The 14,203-nt window shown below is 46.6% G+C and overlaps 1 protein-coding gene across 5 annotated transcripts in view; it reads right to left on the bottom strand.

Moving 5' to 3' along the window:
* The window catches only part of CCDC169 (coiled-coil domain containing 169), a 114,926-nt gene that overhangs the window by 55,086 nt on the left and 45,637 nt on the right, over positions 1–14,203 (bottom strand). For all 5 annotated transcript variants that reach the window (XR_013224064.1, XM_077298209.1, XM_077298210.1 and 2 more), the window contains exon 6: positions 10,396–10,449. Coding sequence is in view for 4 of the 5 variants with exons in the window: in XM_077298209.1 (XP_077154324.1) it covers positions 10,396–10,449 (54 nt within the window). In the remaining variant the exon portion in view is untranslated. The remainder of the gene's footprint in view (positions 1–10,395; positions 10,450–14,203) is intronic.

The following is a 14,203-nucleotide window of genomic DNA, read 5'->3' as shown; positions in this document are numbered from 1 at the left end:
CGCCCTCTCGAAAGCCAGGCTGCCAGATGGAAGCCCTTCACCTGAGAGTGAGTCACTGGCCCCTGGGTTAACAAGTCCGGCACATCTGTCAGGATCCATGGATCTGTTATCGACATTTACCTTAGATGGGAGAACCATGGTCTTCTTGGCCAGAATGGAGCTATGAGTATTATATTCGCTCGGTCTTCTCTGATTTTCCGGACTACTGTTGGAATCATCACTATCGGGGGAAATGCGAAAGCCAGAGAGAATTTCCACGGTATTAGTAGAGCATCTACTGCGAAAGGATGTTCGTTTGGGTTCAGTGAGCAAAATTTTTTCACTTTTTTGTTGCATGAGGTGGCAAACAAGTCTATCTCTGGTGTACCCCAGGCCTGTATTATTTGTTGGAATATCTCGGGATTCAGGGACCATTCCCCTTGTTTCAGAACTCTGCGACTCAGAAAGTCTGCCTGTAAGTTTTCTACGCCTCTTATGTGTAGAGCTGTTAGGGAAGATAGGTGTTCTTCTGCCCAATGAAATAGTGAGTTTGACACCTCCATGAGGTTCCAAGACCTCGTCCCCCCCCTGGTGATTGATATAGGCCACTACTGCTCGATTGTCCGTCATGACTCGAGCATGGCGGCCCTGGAGCCGGGGAAGAAAATGTTTCAAGGATTTTACTACTGCCAATAGTTCTTTTACGTTTGAGCCATAGCTCTTTTCTTGGGGGGACCAAGTTCCTTGAATTGAATGGGATCTTAAGTGAGCTCCCCAACCTATGTTGCTTGCGTCGGTCGTGATGATGTCCTCGACTGGTTTCTGCCATTGGACTCCCATAGTGAGATGTTCTTCTATGGTCCACCATTTTAAGGAATTTCTTACATCCTGAGGAAGACAAACTTCCTTCCAAATGCCCTCTTAACAGTCTTTGGGCTGACAGAACTTCCCACTGCAGTTGTCTCAGGTGGAATTGTGCCCATCCTACCGCCGGAATGCAGGACGTTAACGAGCCTAGTAGGGACATCCCTTTCCTTAGGGTCATCGCTGGTTGATGTATCGCTGCAGTGGTCAAATTGATTATTTTGGTTACTTTGTTTTCCGGGAGGAGGCAGAGTTGACGTTCTGAATCTAGTATCAGGCCCAGGAAGGACTGTACCTTTACAGGAACTAACTTCGATTTGGGGACATTTATCAACCAACCGAGCTCTATTAGAGTTGATATCACTACCGTTATCTGATGGGAGCAATCGGCCTCTGTCTTCCCTATCACAAGAAAATCGTCCAAGTAAGGGACAATTACTATATTCCGGGAACGGAGATATGACATTACCTCTGCCATCACCTTGGTGAAGACCCTGGGAGCAGTAGATAGGCCGAATGGAAGGGCTCTGTATTGGTAATGTTTCACTTGGTTCTGTATGTAGAGTGCCACTCTCAAGTATCTCCAGTATTTGCGATGTATTGGAATATGGTAATATGCGTCCTTTAAGTCTATTACTGCCATGAAGCAGTGAGGAAACAGAAGTTTTGTGGTTGTGTTGATGGACTCCATCTTGAAGGAGTGATTGTCTATTGAAAGGTTGAGCTTTTTTAGGTTGATTATGGTCCTCCAAGAGCCATCGGGTTTTTGTATTAGAAAGAGGGGGGAGTAAAACCCCCTTCCGAACTCCTGAACTGGGACTTCTTGCAAGACATTCTTTTGAATCAGTCCGAGGACTTCCGTTTCTAGAGCTAATTGTTCCTGCCAGGCTTTCCTCCGGGGAGTTATTACGAAATTGTGCCTGGGTGGACGGATACATTTTATTTTTAGGCCTTCTTTTATGATATTTAAAACCCAGATGCTCGGGGAGATGTTTATCCAGGCTGGATAGAAGCGGGAGAGCCTTCCTCCAACCTCTGATGTAATGTCATTGGGGGGACTTTTTGGCAGATGTAGAGGGCCCTTTGAACATATAGTCTGATTTCCTTTTATCTTAGGAGAAATTGGGACTTCAATCTCCTGGAGGTCGGCCTCTGTTAAATCTCCTCCGAAAAAAGGGTTTTTTCGGATCTTTCGGGAAGGTTGGAAAGGCTTTCTTTTTGTCTCCTGCCTGTTCCAAAATCTCCTCTAACTTTTTCCCAAAGAGGAGTTGACCGTCACATGGGATGGAACATAGCCTATGTTTGGATGGCAAATCTCCCGGACAACCTTTAAGCCATAGGGCTCTTCTGGCCGCATTGGACAGGCCCGCTGCTCTAGCTGTTAATCTCGCGGAGTCCACAGAGGAATCCGCCAGAAATGCTGCTGCCCCTTGAACTAGGGATATATTTGCAAGAATGTCATTCCTAGGGACTTTATCCCTTAGCTGATCTTCTATCTGTTGTAACCAGACCATAAGAGCGCGAGCTGTACATGTCTCAGCTATATCCGGTTTCAAGCCCCCTGCCGCTGCTTCCCAGATGTGCCTCAGAAACCCATCTGCTTTTTTGTCCAGTGGATCTTTTAGGACCCCTGAATCTTCTAAAGGAAGGGATGATTTTTTCAGAGATTTGGCTACCGCACCATCAATCTTAGGGATTTTCTCCCAGGATTCGGAGTCTTTTTCTTCAAAAGGATATCTCCTTTTAGATGAAGAAGGTAAGGTACCCATTTTTTCGGGTTTTTTCCATTCTTTTTCGATCAATGCTTTAATTTTTGCATTGACCGGAAATGTCCATTTTCTTTTTTCCTCTAAACCGCCAAACATGACATCCTCAAGTGACCTAGGTGTCTTTTCCTCTTTAAGTCCCATTGCAGTTCTGACTGCTTTGACTAACTTTTCTACATCCTCAGTTGGGAAACACGGGCGACCCCCTGTATCACTATCTGAGGAGGAATCTGAGGACTGGATAGAGGCGGGGGAGGTAGAGGGAGAACGGGATGATTTTTGACTCTCCTGTTTCTGAGAGGCCTCCGAATCCGTAGACACTTTACGGCTCTTCCTCCCTGATTTTTTAAGGGCCAGTTTTAGGGAGTTTTTAATTTCTGCCTGAATTATGGCCTTGAGGCTAGTGGCGAAATTAGGAGTCTCATCTTGTATGGTTTTTTGAATGCAGTCAGAGCAGAGGTCCTTCTGCCACTGAACTGCAAGCTTTACAAAGGGCACATTCACGGTTCTTTGTTTTGCCGCTAGATTTCCTCGGCCCCTAGTGATCAAACAGAAAAAATGGACCCTGTTACCATAAGGGTGACATTCACGAAGATCACTCACCACCGCCGTCAGTCAAGGGTACCGGTTTTGGAGGCTGGACAGATGCACGTGCCGTGTCCCTTCTGGACGCTGAAGAGTCTTGCCGGACAGGACGGCTGCTGCTCCTACCACTTGAGCGACTGCTCCGGTGCTGGTGGCTCGGCAAGGCATCTGGCGAGAGCTCCTGACGCTGCTACTGCTGTGATTGCGGCGGCTGCTGCTGCTGCTCTGATTGTCCCACTTCCATGCTGAAGTTTTTGGACATGAGCGCGTCTTCTGTGGTCAGACACCCATTTATGGAGGACCACTGCACTCCCCGCCTCCTCCGGTGCCCAATGGTGGCCCCTCCCCTCCTCTGCCGCGCCGCCGGAGTCCTTTTTCCACTGGCCGGCGTTTCTTCATGGGCGCTGCCATCTTGGATCCGGCGCCCGCCCCTGACGTCACGCGGGCACGCCCATTCCCAGCGTGCCTTGCGTGTGACGTCAGACGGGCGACCCGGAAGCGGCCGCCGCACCTGGATGCCGGCAGAGGGAGGAGGGCTGCGTGGCAGCCACGGAAGGAGCTGGGTCCGACCGTGCTGCACCAACGCCCGCTCGGACGCAGAGACCCCGGGGGACCTGCGGACGGCGCTTCCAGGCTCCCGAACACCGACGCACAGGCGCCGCCTGCTCTTCCACGCCGGGACGGGACCTGGGTGAGTGGAATCACCACCGTGTTCAGCACGAGGGTCCCTGTCAGGACAGGAAACCCAACTGAAGCGACAGAGAGGTACCGCCCTTTTATTTTCAGTAGGGTTTCCTGTCCTGACTGGGCAGATCCCCTCTCTCAGGTGTGCCGTCATGGGGGAAGGGAAAATTGCTGTGGCATGAACTGCCACAGCATCATGAGGGCGGGATCAAGTCCACCGTGTCCCCACACCCCCTGTTTACGGTTCCTAAATGTCCCCCTGCTCCCGGAATCGGCGCCTGCGCAGTCCGCGCTTTCCGGCGCCATTTTTTTTTCTAGAATACGGACACTGGCTATAATGCGCAGTCCATAAAGGCTTCGGACAGAGTGACGCTCCTACCATTATATTATAGATATTATAGATTGTCTCATTACATTACAGGGCTGTGTGCTTTGTGCATTGCTATATATATACATATATACACATATACATATACATATATATATATATACACATACTAGATGGTGGCCCGATTCTAACGTATCGGGTATTCTAGAATATGTAGGTAGTATATAGCACAGGCTACTTACTATATTGCACAGTGACGTAGTATATAACACAACCGACGTAGTATATAACATAGCTACGTAGTATATAACAGAGCTACGTAGTATGTAACACAGCGTACGTAGTATATAGCAGAGCTACGTAGTATATAACAGCCACGTAGTATATAACATAGCCACGTAGTGTATTGCACAGGTATGTAGTATATTGGTCAGCCACGTAGTATATAGCAGAGCCAAGTAATATATAACAGCCCACGTAGTAAATAGCACAGCCACGTAGTATGTTGCACAGGCAAGTAGTATATTGCACAGCCACGTAGTATATAACACAGTCACGTAGTGTATTGCACAGCTACGTAGTGTATTGCACAGCTATGTAGTATATTGGTCAGCGACGTAGTATATAGCAGAGCCACGTAGTATATAACATAGCCACGTAGTATATTTTAGAGGCACGTAGTATATTGCATAGCTACGTAGTATATTGCACAGCCACGTAGTATATAACAGAGCCACGTAGTATATTGTACAGTCGACGTAGTATATAACAGAACCGACACAGCCACATAGTATATTGCACAGCTACATAGTATATAACACAGAGCACGTAGTATATTACACAGCCACGTAGTATATTTGACAGTCACGTTGTATATTGCCCAGATACATAGTATACTGTATAGCACAGATGTAGTATATAACAGAGCCCACGCAGTATGTAACACAGCCCACGTAGTATATTGTAGAGCCACGTAGTATATTGCACAGGCACGTAGTATATTGCACAGCCACGTAGTATATAACAGTCACGTAGTGTATTGCACAGATACGTAGTGTATTGCACAGCTATGTAGTATATTGGTCAGCGACGTAGTATATAGCAGAGCCACGTAGTATATTGTAGAGGCACGTAGTATATTGCACAGTCGACGTACTGTAGTATATAACAGAACCGACACAGCCACATAGTATATTGCACAGCTACGTAGTATATAACACAGAGCACGTAGTATATTGCACAGCCACATAGTATATTGGACAGTCACGTTGTATATTGTACAGTCACGTTGTATATTGCCCAGCTACATAGTATATAGCACAGAGATGTAGTATATAACAGAGCCCACGCAGTATGTAACACAGCCCACGTAGTATATAGCAATGTGGGCACTATATGCGTGGTTAAAAAATACTTAAAATAAAAAATAAACATATACTCACCTTCCGAAGGCCCCTTGAAGTCCTGGCGCCTGTGTGCGGGGCACGCGGCAGCTTCCGGTCCCAGGGTTGGTATGAGCGTAGGACCTGTGATGACGTCACGGTCACATGACCGTGACATCATGGCAGGTCCTTCTCGCATAGCATCCTTGGCACCGGAACCTGCCGCTTGCACTGCCGAGGACAGCGAACGACGTCGGAAGGTGAGAATAACCTTTTTTTTTTATTATTATTTGTAACATTAGATCTTTTTACTATTGATGCTGCATACGCAGCATCAATAGTAAAAAGTTGGTCACACAGGGTTAATAGCTGCGTTAACGGAGTGCATTATACCGCGGTCCGTTAACACTGACATTAACCCTGTGTGAGCACTCAGCGCTGACTGCAGGGCAGTAAAGCAGTGGCCATTTCGCTGCCAGACTATGGCCGTCGCTGATTGGTCGTGGGCGTTTTGCCACGACCAATCAGCGACTTGGATTTTCATGACAGACAGAGGCTGCGACCAATCAATATCCGTGACCGTAAGAAGGACAGAAAGACGGAAGTGACCCTTAGACAATTACATAGTAGATATATATATATATATATATATATATATATATATATATATATATATATATATATATATATATATACCGTACATACTCCAGTATAAGCCGAGAATTTCAGCCCATTTTTGAAGGCTGAAATTGCCCCTCTCGGCTTATACTCGAGTCATTCCCAGGGGTCGGCAGGGGAGGGGGAGCGAGCGGCAGCTGTCTAATCATACTCACCTGCTTCTGGGGGAGAACCAGAGATGTGCAGGGACAGCGCCAGGAGCAGGTGAGTATAACGGGGGCATTGCACGATATTCACCTGTCCCACGTTCCACCGCCGGGCTCTGTCTTCCGCGTCCTCTGCAGTGACGCTCAGGTCAGAGGGCGCGATGACGTGATTAGTGTGCGCGCCGCCCTCTGCCTGAACGTCAGTGCAGAGGAAGACGGAGCGGCGCCCAGCGGTGGGGCCATAATCAGCATTATATGGGGCAAATGTGTCTATGGAGCATCTTATGGGGCAATAATCAGCATATGTGCAGCATTATATGGAGCAAATATCTCTATGGAGCATCTCTATGGGGTCATAATCAGCATTTGTGCAGCATTGTATAGGGCAAATGTCTGTATGGAGCATCTTATGGGGCCATAATCAGCATTTCTGCAGCATTATATGGGGCAGATATTTCTATGGAGCATCTTATGGGGTCATAATCAGCATTTGTGCAACATTATATGGGAAAAATGTCTGTATGGAGCATCTTATCGGGTCATAATCAACTTTTGTGCAGCATCATATGGGGCATATTATAATATGGAGCATCTTATGGGGCGCATCATGAACTGTATGGAGCATTATATGGGGCTCCTGATTCAATATGGATATTCAAAAACACTTAACCTACTGATGTCTCAATTCATTTTACTTTTATTGGTATCTATTTTTATTTTTGACATTTACCGGTAGCTGCTGCATTTTCCACCCTAGGCTTATACTCGAGTCATTAAGTTTTCCCAGTTTTTTGTGGCAAAATTAGGGGTCTCGGCTTAAACTCGAGTCGGCTTATACTCGAGTATATACGGTATATACACTGTAATTAAAATAATAATATATATATATAATATATATGAATTACATTTAAATTTTTTTTTTTTGTAGCAATGCACAAAGCACACAGCCCTGTAATGTAATGAGACAATATTAAAAAAAAAAAAGAAAATGTTAAAGAAATTATGTACGGTATGTATATGTGTGTGTGTGTATATATATATATATATATATATATATATATATATATATATATACACTCACTGGCCACTTTATTAGGTACACCTGTCCAACTTCTTGTTAACACTTAATTTCTAATCAGCCAATCACATGGCGGCAACTCAGTGCATTTAGGCATGTAGACATGGTCAAGACAATCTCCTGCAGTTCAAACCGAGCATCAGTATGGGGAAGAAAGGTGATTTGAGTGCCTTTGAACGTGGCATGGTTGTTGGTGCCAGAAGGGCTGGTCTGAGTATTTCAGAAACTGCTGATCTACTGGGATTTTCGCGCACAACCATCTCTAGGGTTTACAGAGAATGGTCCGAAAAAGAAAAAAAATCCAGTGAGCGGCAGTTCTGTGGGCGGAAATGCCTTGTTGATGCCAGAGGTCAGAGGAGAATGGGCAGACTGGTTCGAGCTGATAGAAAGGCAACAGTGACTCAAATCGCCACCTGTTACAACCAAGGTAGGCCTAAGAGCATCTCTGAACGCACAGTGCGTCGAACTTTGAGGCAGATGGGCTACAGCAGCAGAAGACCACACCGGGTACCACTCCTTTCAGCTAAGAACAGGAAACTGAGGCTACAATTTGTACAAGCTCATCGAAATTGGACAGTAGAAGATTGGAAAAACGTTGCTTGGTCTGATGAGTCTCGATTTCTGCTGCGACATTCGGATGGTAGGGTCAGAATTTGGCGTAAACAACATGAAAGCATGGATCCATCCTGCCTTGTATGGAGCATCTTTGGGATGTGCAGCCGACAAATCTGCGGCAACTGTGTGATGCCATCATGTCAATATGGACCAAAATCTCTGAGGAATGCTTCCAGCACCTTGTTGAATCTATGCCACGAAGAATTGAGGCAGTTCTGAAGGCAAAAGGGGGTCCAACCCGTTACTAGCATGGTGTACCTAATAAAGTGGCCGGTGAGTGTATATATATATATATATATATATATATATATATATATATATATATATATATATATATATATATATACACAGTGGTGTTCAAAAGTCCTGCATAGGATAAACTGATTTTTCAAGTTTTAAACGTTTTCTGTCGAATATCTTCGATGCTAATATGACATATTATATATGGTTTTGTTCAGAATACAATTTTGCATTCTCTCCCTGTAATATTTTTCACTTTTGAAGCAGTTTTGCCTGAAATTATTGCAACAATATGGGAATTGAAAGCACAACTAAATATTGTGCAGCTTCAGATCCAAAATTAGCCAATCACAGATGAGGTTCTTGTGACCAATCATAACCTGGATATGGCAGCCAATCACATTGCATTACATTGCATCACATCTGCTGCTTTGTTTGTTTGTTTTATCTGTTGGTCTATCTAGTGAATCATACTGTAGAGTTTTATGATGGGAGCCTTCAGATTTTTGTCAGCGGAGGATCGTGTGCGAGTTGTGGTGCTACATGAAGAGGGTTATACTGGCCCCCAGATCGCAAGGAAGGTCGGCTGTAATCAGAGTACAGTCGTAAGAATTTTGCAGAAACATAAACAGCTTGGAATTACCCAGGACAGACCCAGATCTGGTCGGCCCAGAAAGTCAACTAAAAGGGAGGATAGAGTACTGATAAGAACATCCCTTGCCAATCGAAAGCTCACCTCTCCTCAGCTTCTGCGAGAATGGCAAGAAAAGTGCAATATTGAGGTAGCAACATCAGCTGTTAGGAAGAGATGTTTGGAAGCAGGATTGAAAGGGTGCAAGGCGCGAAAGAAGCCATTGATGACAGCCATACAAATACAAAGGTGAAAACTGTGGGCATTGAAATATTTAAATGGAGGAAGGAGGAGTGGGAAAAAGTGCTATTTAGTGATGAAAGCACTTTTTGCATTTTAGGAAATGATGGCAAGTCTTATGTGAGAAGGTTCCCACATGAAGAGTACAAGCCAGAGTGTTTGAGCTTCTCTGTGAAACATCCGATGAAAGTAATGGTCTGGGGCTGTATGGCAGCCAATGGTGTTGGAAGGCTTCATATTGTGGAGGGTATGGTTAATGCAAAAAAATACATAGACATCCTTAAGAAAATGCTGCATTCTGCTCAACACCTGTTTTCAGGGGATTATATCTTCCAGGATGATAATGCTCCTTGTCACAGAGCTAAGACAGTCACGGAAAGGAAAAAAAAGAACAAGGTGGCTACTATTGACTGGCCAGCTCAGTCCCTGGACCTCAATCCAATTGAAAATTTGTGGCACAAGGTATCATTAGAGATATCTAGAAAACAGCCAAGGACCAAGAGTGAGTTGATTGAGGCTCTGATACAGGCCTGGAACCACATCATCACTCGTGAACATCTGCAGAAGCTTGTTCACTCAATGCCACAGAGATGCAAGCTGGTGCTCAAGAGCAAAGGCTGGACAATAAAGTATTAGAAGCTAAAGATGCACTCAAAAGGCCCTTTTCAGGACTCTGAATTAAATAAAAAATAATAAATCTTAAAAAGTTAAATTTAAGTCTGTGTGAACGTGCATTGGAAGTTAATGAACGTAGAAACCTGTTCACCATTCTACACACTGTACTGGTGTAGGTATGGTTATGCTGTAAAAAAAATTATCAAAAATGCGCGTGCCATAAAATTAATACACTTGGGACATTCAAAAATGAGTATGGCATACGATGAGGGATTACAAAAACATATATGTTCCACCAGTTTCACTGTAGAGATGCAGAAGTATGAAACATATAGTTTTCTTCACGCCTATGCAGGACTTTTGAACACGATTGTATATATATATATATATATATATATATATATTGTTAAACATTATTTAAAATCTAATTAATATATACATATATATTTTAATTACAGTGTATACACATATATATATATTCACATATATACATACATACATACACCTTCTGGAAAACGTGTAGAGGAAAACATTAGCAAGAAAGAAGTAAGCGAGATCACAGACCTGAGCAATTTCGGAAACGTACATTCTCCTTTCATCGTTTACTTTGTAGTAGGCCTGTAATAAAAATCCACAAATGTAATTACATGAATTAATTAGTCTATGTATTTATTTCATGAGTTGAATCAGCCATGAGTCTTAGAATAGAATCCGTATTTACTATAATCTAGCAGAGGAAGAAATTAGTAATTTTAGTTATTTTATGTACTTAAAGGAAATGTCTAGGATTTTTTTTTCTAAAAAAAGAAATATGATAAAATAAAAAAATAAGACTATCCAACTGTGCAATTTCCTGCTGATCCAGTTACCTCCACGTGGAGTAAAACCACAGAACTAGCCTCAGTGCTGATGCTTTATGGACGGCACCAGACCACTGAAGACAGGGATCGGCTGCATTATTCACGTGGATCACAGAGATTTACAGGGGATTTAAAAGTTAAGCTATGGCCATTTTTTTTTTTATTTTAGAAAATTCCTTAAAAAAAAATTATGGAAACCCTTTAAAGTGGAGCTGTCCTAACGGGGATGGACACTGGAGGACCTTACATTAGAGTTTATCATTAGACATTATTTATCAGACAAGGATGACTTCCAGACAGTGGCGGATTATAATAAGGTCAATCTGGGCGGTAGCCCAGGGCCCAGTGGTGTGGGGGCCCCTGGGCTACCGCTCAGATTGACCGCCGCCATCAGGGCAGTAGTGCCCTGACTGGCATATGGGCCCGGTGGACAGAGGGGGCCCGCATCGGGCCTCGTCTCATCTGCTCACCGGGCAACTACCGGAGCTGCCGTAGTTTAAATGCTATTGACGTGCGGGCGCGCGCCCGCACGTCAATACTGAACAGCCGCCAGCCAATTGGAGGCTGGCAGCTGACGTCAGCCGCAGTGCTCACTTCGCCGGTGTCTGATGTCATTATCAGTCGCGGGCGAGTGCGCGCTGCTGGAGGGAGCTTCGCCGAAGGAGCGCGGACAGGTGAGGAGAACTCGTTTTTGTTTGTTTTTTTATTGCGAATTGCAATCTGGGGGGCCCGGGCCAGAGTACTGGACACTGGGGGCAGAGTTGTTGGACACACTGGGGCAGTATGCTGGAGACACTGGGGGCAATATGCTGGACACACTGGGGGCAGTATGCTGGACACACTGGGGGCAGTATGCTGGACACACTGGGGCAGATTGCTGGACACACTGGGGGCAATATGCTGGACACACTGGGGGCAATATGCTGGACACACTGAGGCAGAATGCTGGAGACACTGGGGGCAGGATGCTGGACAAACTGGGGGCAATATGCTGGAGACACTGGGGGCAGTATGCTGGATACACTGGGGGCAATATGCTGGACACACTGGGGCAGATTGCTGGACACACTGGGGGCAGGATGCTGGACAAACTGGGGGCGGAATGCTGGACACACTGGGGGGGCAGGATGCTGGACACACGGGGGGCAGGATGGTGGACACACTGGGGCAGATTGCTGGACACACTGGGGGCAATATGCTGGAAAAACTGGGGGCAATATGCTGGACACACTGGGGGCAATATGCTGGAGACACTGGGGGCAATATGCTGGAGACACTGGGGGCAATATGCTGGAGACACTGGGGGCAATATGCTGGAGACACTGGGGGCAATATGCTGGAGACACTGGGGGCAATATGCTGGACACACTGGGGGGCAATATGCTGGACACACTGGGGCAATATGCTGGACACACTGGGGGCAGGATGCTGGACACACTGGGGGCAGGATGCTGGACACACTGGGGGCAGGATGCTGGACACACTGGGGGCAGGATGCTGGACACACTGGGGGCAGGATGCTGGACACACTGGGGGCAGGATGCTGGACACACTGGGGGCAGGATGCTGGACACACTGGGGGCAGGATGCTGGACACACTGGGGCAGAATGCTGGAAACACTGGGGGCAATATGCTGGACACACTGGGGGCAATATGCTGGAGACTCTGGGGCAAATTGCTGGACACTGGGGGCAATATGCTGGAGACACTGGGAGCAATATGCTGGACACACTGGGGGCAATATGCTGGACACACTGGGGCAGAATGCTGGAGACACTGGGGGCAGGATGCTGGACAAACTGGGGGCAATATGCTGGAGACACTGGGGGCAGTATGCTGGATACACTGGGGGCAATATGCTGGACACACTGGGGCAGATTGCTGGACACACTGGGGGCAGGATGCTGGACAAACTGGGGGCAGAATGCTGGACACACTGGGGGGGCAGGATGCTGGACACACTGGGGGCAGGATGCTGGACACACTGGGGGCAATATGCTGGACACACTGGGGGCAGGATGCTGGACACACTGGGGGCAATATGCTGGAGACACTGGGGGCAATATGCTGGAGACACTGGGCAATATGCTGGAGACACTGGGGGCAATATGCTGGAGACACTGGGGGCAATATGCTGGACACACTGGGGGGCAATATGCTGGACACACTGGGGGGCAATATGCTGGACACACTGGGGGCAGGATGCTGGACACACTGGGGGCAGGATGCTGGACACACTGGGGGCAGGATGCTGGACACACTGGGGGCAGGATGCTGGACACACTGGGGCAGAATGCTGGACACACTGGGGGCAATATGCTGGACACACTGGGGGCAATATGCTGGAGACTCTGGGGCAGATTGCTGGACACTGGGGGCAATATGCTGGAGACACTGGGAGCAATATGCTGGACACACTGGGGCAGGATGCTGGACACACTGGGGGCATGATGCTGGACATTGGGGGCAGGATGCTGGACATTGGGGGCAGGATGCTGGACACTGGTGGCAGAGATGCTGGACACTGGGGGCAGAGATGCTGGACACTGGGGGCAGAGATGCTGGACACATTGGGGGCAGGACTGGAGACAGATGGGGCAGGATTGGAGACACGGGGCAGAATGAAAAACATGGGGCAGGATTGGAGACAGATCGTGCAGGATCATGGGGCAAGATGGATACGATGGAGACTGATGGGGCAGGATGGGGAGATCATATGGGGCAGAATCGATACTCATGAGGGCAGGATGGGAGAACATATGGCTGAAGCCAGGAATGAGACACACGGGGCCAGCATGGGGGTTATTATTACCATAAGGGCTAAGTAAGGGATATTATTACTGCAGTGATGTATTTATTTTATTTTTTGAGGACACGGTTTTAAATGGGGGGGGGGCGGTCCTGTTACTGTGTAGAGTGACACTATGTCGCCTCTTTCTTCATGTGGTGTAATGTAGAAGTTGGGAAAAATTAAGTAATGTGTTCTGCAAGCGGAGCTCGAGATAACTGTCTTATTTCCTGCAGAGACGAGTCCTGGCTGGAAGAAATGATGGCGGTCTGTGCTGGATGAAAGATGAAGGACTTCACCTAGAGACGTCACTGGTGAGTCAGTGTTACCTATACTCTGACACTATACACTGTATACTATATACAGAGGTCCTGTGTATAATGTCACCACTGATCACTGTATTACGTCTACACAGACACTGCATACTAAGTACAGATCTCCTGTGAATACTGGCACTTATGGTGATAGTATTGTGGGTTGTTTTTTTGTTTTTTTTCCTAACTGAAGGGTAAATTGACTAGATCAATGGATGTTTGACAGGTTATAGTTTCACACAGCAACTATTTTTCTGGAATAATCTAGTTCAGGTATATGATGACACCGTCGCATGACCCTGTCGCATGACCCCATCACGTGACCGGGGGGCCCACAGTGTCTGAACAGCCCGGGGCCCTGGCTACCGTTAATCCACCCCTGCTTACAGAGAATGCTCCATCCATGTGA

The sequence above is a fragment of the Ranitomeya variabilis genome, chromosome 3, assembly GCF_051348905.1.
Source record: "Ranitomeya variabilis isolate aRanVar5 chromosome 3, aRanVar5.hap1, whole genome shotgun sequence".
Taxonomy (NCBI): domain Eukaryota; kingdom Metazoa; phylum Chordata; class Amphibia; order Anura; family Dendrobatidae; genus Ranitomeya; species Ranitomeya variabilis.
The sequence above is the reverse complement of the archived record's forward strand: the minus strand, read 5'-3'. Positions and strand labels throughout refer to the sequence as shown.